The sequence below is a fragment of the Camelus bactrianus genome, chromosome 6 (assembly GCF_048773025.1).
Source record: "Camelus bactrianus isolate YW-2024 breed Bactrian camel chromosome 6, ASM4877302v1, whole genome shotgun sequence".
NCBI lineage: Eukaryota > Metazoa > Chordata > Mammalia > Artiodactyla > Camelidae > Camelus > Camelus bactrianus.
The window spans coordinates 28,547,104-28,553,355 of record NC_133544.1 but is presented as its reverse complement, the minus strand read 5'-3'; the positions used below and the strand labels follow the sequence as shown (position 1 = coordinate 28,553,355).

The window sequence follows — 6,252 nt, the reverse complement described above, 5'->3', positions numbered from 1 at the left end:
ACCCCAAAACCTTCCATTTAAACAGTACTGCTCTTTGTCTTCTTACTGTATAACTAAACCATAGGTCCGTGGTGTGGTTAAAATATTTCCTTGAGTATCAAGGAGCGCAACCGTAAACTGCAAGCAACAAGGGATCAGAGCCAGATATTTTTGCAAAGTCTGAGTTTCCTTTACCCGGTACTGTTCGGGGTCTTCAAAAAAAAAATTCAGATTAAAAAGAGGTGTCATTTGTCTTAGAGTATTTTCATGGAAAAGATAATGATGAACCAAACTTCTTGACCTAGTAAAAGCGAAAGCCTTCCACCGCGGCCCCGCCAGCGCCGACCACCTGACGGCCACGCCCACGCCAGTTCCCGCCCTCGGCCCCGCCCACCGCGAGTGCGGGTCGCTCGGGCTGTCACCGTAAAGAGGCTCCGCCCCGCGGACACTTCTGTCCCGGGACCCACGGGGCGGTAGAGGGGCGGCCCCGGAAGTGACGCGAGGGCGCGCCCTCCATTTTGTTGAACGCCAGAGCAGCTAAGTGCGTCAGTTGTGCAGAGACGTAGACGAGTTGAGTCCTGGTCTGTGGGGAGGCAGACGGCTCCGTCGCAGACTACGGACCTGTCTGGGTCTCAACTCCAAAGATCCTGTCCGGTAGGTGAGTGGCTCACTTTGAGGGAAAGGCTTCTCGGATCGAGGCTTCTTCATGGCCGCTCAGATGGCGAGTGGCCAGGGCTGCTCTCTGTGCGGAGGACGGCGTCCAATGAGCGCAGTTTACTCGAGGTGGGCGCTGGGGCACGTCTCCCTTTGGGTATTGTTTGAGGGGACCTGAAGGTGGAAGGGTGGTCGTGGTCGTTTTTACACAGCGGGGTCCTGTGCACCTCCCTGCCTCCTTATTTCACTGTCCGAACCCCGCGAGTAGTGGGCCGAGACCTTTGCTCGGGGTGTGGTAGGGGCTGTCTGAGGGCGGGTCGAGGGACCCCGGAATGGTGGGGTCGGGGGCGGGGAGGGAACAGGGAGTTTGGCACGCGCGGCTCTCCCCGCGGCTGGCTCCGCGGCCGCCATTTTGTGGCTGCTCAGCGGCCTCCCGCCGCCGTCTGCGCAGGCGCGGCGGTGGCGTCGCGAGATTCCGGCTTCCACCCGCTGTGACGCTCCTGGGAGGCGGCGACGCGCGCGCGGCCCGTCGCCATTGGGCTGGCCTTGCGGAGGGCGGGGTCGGCTCCGCCCGCACTTCTCGGCCTTTCCTAACTGCGGCAGATGGGAGGGGGCCAGAAGAGCCGGGGAGAGTGTGCGGCTGCGCAGTTCCAGAGGCGGCAGTGGGCGTTGCGGTTGCTGCGGTCTGGGCCCAGGGAAGGATCGTGTTGGGAGCCGAGTTTTAATTTTGTCTGCAAGGGACCTGGCCTAATAAGAGGCACTCTTGGCAATCTGGTTTATAACATCACCGGGTAAACATTTTATTTTATGCCGTTTATGTTTTTGATCCCTTGCCTGGGTATTCCTTTGATATTCACTGGTATTATCTCAATTGAATTATTTTCTAACAGGAAGTACTAGCCGGACATTATGAGTGGCTGTCGAGTGTTCATCGGGAGGCTAAATCCAGCAGCCAGGGAGAAAGACGTGGAAAGATTCTTTAAGGGGTATGGACGAATAAGAGATATTGATCTGAAAAGAGGCTTTGGTTTTGTGGTAAGTATTTAGAACTGGCTGAATTTATCTGTTGTTAAGTGGGTAAAGATGTGATAAGCAATGTTTCTGGTTTTATTGAGTCCAGGTAGAGTATCTTTAGGAAATGTTACGCATCCTTAAAGCAGTGAATTTTCTTAAGGGATAAAGGAACCTCACTGCTGGCTAGAGGGAAACCACTTCTGGTCGCCTGATTAGGCATATCTATATGGCGTTGTCGTTAGGACCGTTCTTCCATTTTTTCACAGATATTTAATGCTTTTTGTATATTGTAGAAGGCACTTTTAAAGCCATGGTAAGCATTGTTTTTTTCATGTTTGTACTTCAGGAATTTGAGGATCCCAGGGATGCAGATGATGCTGTATATGAACTTGATGGAAAAGAACTTTGCAGTGAAAGGTGAGAATCGTAGTTTTGTAACTAGTTAGCACTGTAAAGTTAAGAGTAGACTGGGTCAGCTGGGATGTTTTTCTAAGTAGATCTCATACATAGTTCAAGTGGATAATGAAGATTTTTCTTCCTTTCCTGTAGGGTTACAATTGAACATGCTAGGGCTCGGTCTCGAGGTGGAAGAGGTAGAGGACGTTATTCTGACCGTTTTAGTAGTCGCAGACCTCGAAATGATAGACGGTATGTGATGGATGGTAGATGCTGCTTTGAACAAACATTACTGTAGGAGTCTTCAATGTTTAAGAACGTTAGCAATAAGTAATTTTGCTGTTTACCATGTAATCAGTTTTGTTATTCCTATGTTCACTGTTCTTGATTTAAGTGTATGTGTCATAAAATAATGCAGAAACGTTGATGGTTAAGTCTTCTGAATGACTTGTCGTATCCGATTGCTTGAACTTGCCCACAGCTGAACACAATAAGTGCATGTTGCTGCATTTCTTCCATTGTGAGTACTCATTTTCTTCCTCAGAAATGCTCCACCTGTAAGAACAGAAAATCGGCTTATAGTTGAGAATTTATCTTCAAGAGTCAGCTGGCAGGTTTGTTGAAATACAGTTTTGAGATATTTTAATGTGGCTTTTTAAAAATATTAATGGGTAGCTAATGTTAATGTTTTATTAAAAGTAGTTTTATCTTTAATTTAATTAATGGACTTAATTGTAATTTTAAAATTTTTAATTAAATATAATTGGGGGTTGTTTCAAACTTTAATATTAGTAATCAAATGTAAATGTTTTGAGGATATTTTTTCTTGTTTTTTAAAATCAATTTTAACCAAATATTAAACCCTTTATTTGCCAGCCTGTCTGTGTCGTTGGCCTTATGACGAGGAGTGCCTCTGGGTTATCCTAATCGTTGTCTTGGTCACTCTTGGTTGGGCCTGGTTGACTTTGCCAGTCAGCTCCTACAGTGATCAATTGGCCACCTCTAGATCTGTGTTTGCCGGTCTAGACGTAATCGGTGCACTTAACTTGAAGTGCCAGGTTGCAGCGATCCCAGAGCGTTGATAACGTGATCTGATCCCTAAGTTGAGAGCTGTCTTCCTGTAACGCTTCCGAATAAGAGGTCCTGGTCGAAAAGAGTTGAAAGATACGAAATTAGGTGGTCGTTGGAATCCTGATCGCAGTAAAGTGGTCCTTGGTAACTGCACAAGAGTAGAACGTGTCTGCATCCGCCACTAGTCCGCTAATAGGGAGGGGCTGTGCGATAAAGGCTTCCATCGATTGGGTAGTATCCTTCGAGTGGGTGGCGAAGAGCCAGTCGGGCATATGTCATGAAGGTTTCTCCGACCGATTATTGGTTTGCTGCTTGACTAGCCTAGGGAAATAATAATGAAGGTAAAGTAAACTTTTTTAATGACATATGGGGCACAAAATAACTGGTGTCTTGTAAATGTTCTGTTTTTAAATATTAAATTTTCTAATTTAGTCTTTACTTTAAAAATATGTACTGTTTCTTTGTTTTGTTTCTTGTTTTGTTTTGTTTTTTTTTCCTTTTGTATTGAGCTCAGTATAAACTAATACTACTTTAATGTTAAAATCTGAATTTCTAGCATTTTGCTTAAAAGCAATATGCTATTTGCTTATTTCGTGCCCTTGCATATATTATTTTTGAATTCTGATAGAATACCAGTGTGGTAAATGCCATGTTTGTACTTTATCTAACATCTTCTCTTTCAGTAGTCTTGTTTTTATACCATGTGGTTGTTTGTGTGTCACATTTTTTTTTTCTCTGCATAACACAATTATCTTGTGTTAAGGATCTCAAAGATTTCATGAGACAAGCTGGGGAAGTAACTTTTGCGGATGCACATCGACCTAAATTAAATGAAGGGTGAGTATATACTGAAGTATAAGAGCCTTTTAAAACATCCTGGAATTTGTACTTTTAGTGTTTTTGAGTGCTCAAAATTTGGACATACTTGAGTGCAGTAGTTCTTAATCAGGGTTGAGTTTATTCCTGAGCACATGTGACAGTGTTTGGAGATTTGGTTGTCATAACTGATGCAGGTTGCTGTTGGCTTCTGGGTAGAAGTCAGGGATATGCTAAACATCCCACAATGCACAGGAAAGCTCCCCACCCCCAAAGAATTATTTAGCTTACGTATCAACAGTTTGGAGGTTGAGAAATCTTGCTCTCACACTGTGTTATCTGTGAAGAGAGAAGACTCAGTATAACAATAGCAAAACAAACATTAAAAGTATTTAATACTAGACTGGTAATACGGTTTGTGAGAGTTCAAGAAGGAATTTTACAAATGGTGTTTTTTCTTTGCAGGGTAGTTGAGTTTGCCTCTTATGGTGACTTAAAGAATGCTATTGAAAAACTTTCTGGAAAAGAAATTAATGGGAGAAAAATTAAATTAATTGAAGGCAGCAAAAGGCACAGGTATCTCTTTAATATTTTTAAGTTTAAGGTTTAGTTTTTGAATTTGTAGGGCCTGCATTTATGTTGTGTTTTGTTTTGTTTTGTTTTTCACTTTCTAGTAGGTCACGAAGTAGGTCTCGTTCCCGGACCAGGAGTTCCTCGAGGTCTCGTAGCCGATCTCGTTCCCGGAGTCGCAAGTCTTACAGCAGGTCCAGGAGTCGGAGTCGTAGCCGGAGCAAGTCCCGTTCTGTTAGTAGGTCTCCTGTGCCTGAGAAGAGCCAGAAACGTGGTTCTTCAAGTAGATCTAAGTCTCCAGCATCTGTGGATCGCCAGAGGTCCAGGTCCAGGTCCAGGTCCAGGTCTCGGTCCCGGTCCCGGTCCCGATCAAGGTCCAGATCAGTTGACAGTGGCAATTAAACTGTAAATAACTTGCCCTGGGGGCCTTTTTTTTTAAAAAACAAAAAACAAAAAACACATTTCCAAACCATACTTGCTAAAAATTCTGGTAAGTATGTGCTTTTCTGTGGGGGTGGGATTTGGAGGGGGTTTGGGTTGGGCTGGATATCTTTGTAGATGTGGACCACCAAGGGGTTGTTGAAAACTAATTGTATTAAATGTCTTTTGATAAGCCTTCTGCTCACATTTTTGTGAATGTCTGAAGTATATAGTTTGTGTATATTGACAGAGCTCTTTTATAACTAAAGCAAATTTAATTTTTTTGTACTAGAAAAAATTTGAACGTTTTAGTTCCTGGTTATTCAAATATGTTAATTCAAAATTAGTTTAATGCTTCAATTAAACTAATTAATAGCTTTGGACATTTAAAAGAGCTCTAAATTTGCTTGTATATAAAGGCTTAATTTGAGTTTTCCTTGTTAGGGTCGAGGGTGTCCACTCACCCTTTAACAGCTGCCTGACAAAGACGTTAAAGCAGCTGTTTGTTATTGATAATAAAAGATTATAAAATTGCTTTTGTCTGTTTGTCTGAAGGAAGTGTATGGCTACCGATTCCTCTCCCCATGCACATTTCATTTTAAATCCCTTGTAAAGAATGCTGTAATAGTGAAGTATAGGGTCGACTTTTTTTTTTAAAATTTAAACAGTACCTTTGACATTTCCAGGCTAGACATAAGATGGGCAACGAAGTGAGTGATTTAAGTTGTTTATGACAGTTACCCTTGTGTGTGACTTTTCCTGTCCTTTTATCACCTGATGTTATTGGCATCAGGTTAGTTAAGCTTTCATAGCCAAGAGAAGGACGATTTGGGAAACAAATTGTAAAAGTTAATGTTTCATGCCTATCTTAAAGGTTGTAATATAGTTTTGATGGTCAGAGGTCACCACATGAAGCTTTTTTTCAATCACCACACCCAAATGTTTTCTCCTAGCCTGAGATGTGGATGGTGACAATCTATGTTAAAGGGAAAACAGTTAAGTAGTGAAAATTGTGTAAGGTTCTATCTACATTTATCTTTATATGAAGTGTTGGAGCCCTATACCTATAGGAAATGAGCTTTGTTTCTTCTCAGAATTTCAAAGACTCATTCGAGTGCTAGTCTAGATAAATAGTTAATAGTGTATAACACATGGTAGCCACTTAAAGTGCCTTGCCTGTGTAGTCACTGAATCCTCGAAATTGCTTCACTATTATATTTAGTATTTATATATGTATAATTTAGGTCTTATTTTTACATGAAATTTTACAGGATAGTCAGGGCCAAAGAGAAGAGCAAGTAAATAGAAGATTGGTAGTAGAACACAGGAAGT

The 6,252-nt window shown here is 42.5% G+C and overlaps 1 protein-coding gene across 6 annotated transcripts; it reads left to right on the top strand.

The window, feature by feature from the left end:
• Positions 1-480: 480 nt before the first annotated feature.
• SRSF5 (serine and arginine rich splicing factor 5) lies at positions 481-5,454 on the top strand. Of its 6 annotated transcripts, none has more exons than XM_010962316.3 (8): positions 481-633; positions 1,524-1,668; positions 1,994-2,064; positions 2,197-2,295; positions 2,588-2,657; positions 3,878-3,951; positions 4,396-4,506; positions 4,605-5,454. In XM_010962316.3, exons 2-8 carry the CDS (start codon positions 1,543-1,545, stop codon positions 4,900-4,902), a joined length of 849 nt encoding a protein of 282 aa, XP_010960618.1. In that variant the 5' UTR covers positions 481-633; positions 1,524-1,542; the 3' UTR covers positions 4,903-5,454. The 6 variants fall into 6 exon arrangements, with proteins under 6 accessions (XP_010960618.1, XP_045378114.1, XP_074221432.1 ...); XM_045522158.2 differs by having other exon boundaries at positions 482-637; XM_045522159.2 differs by having other exon boundaries at positions 491-762; positions 4,608-5,454.
• Positions 5,455-6,252: the final 798 nt, after the last annotated feature.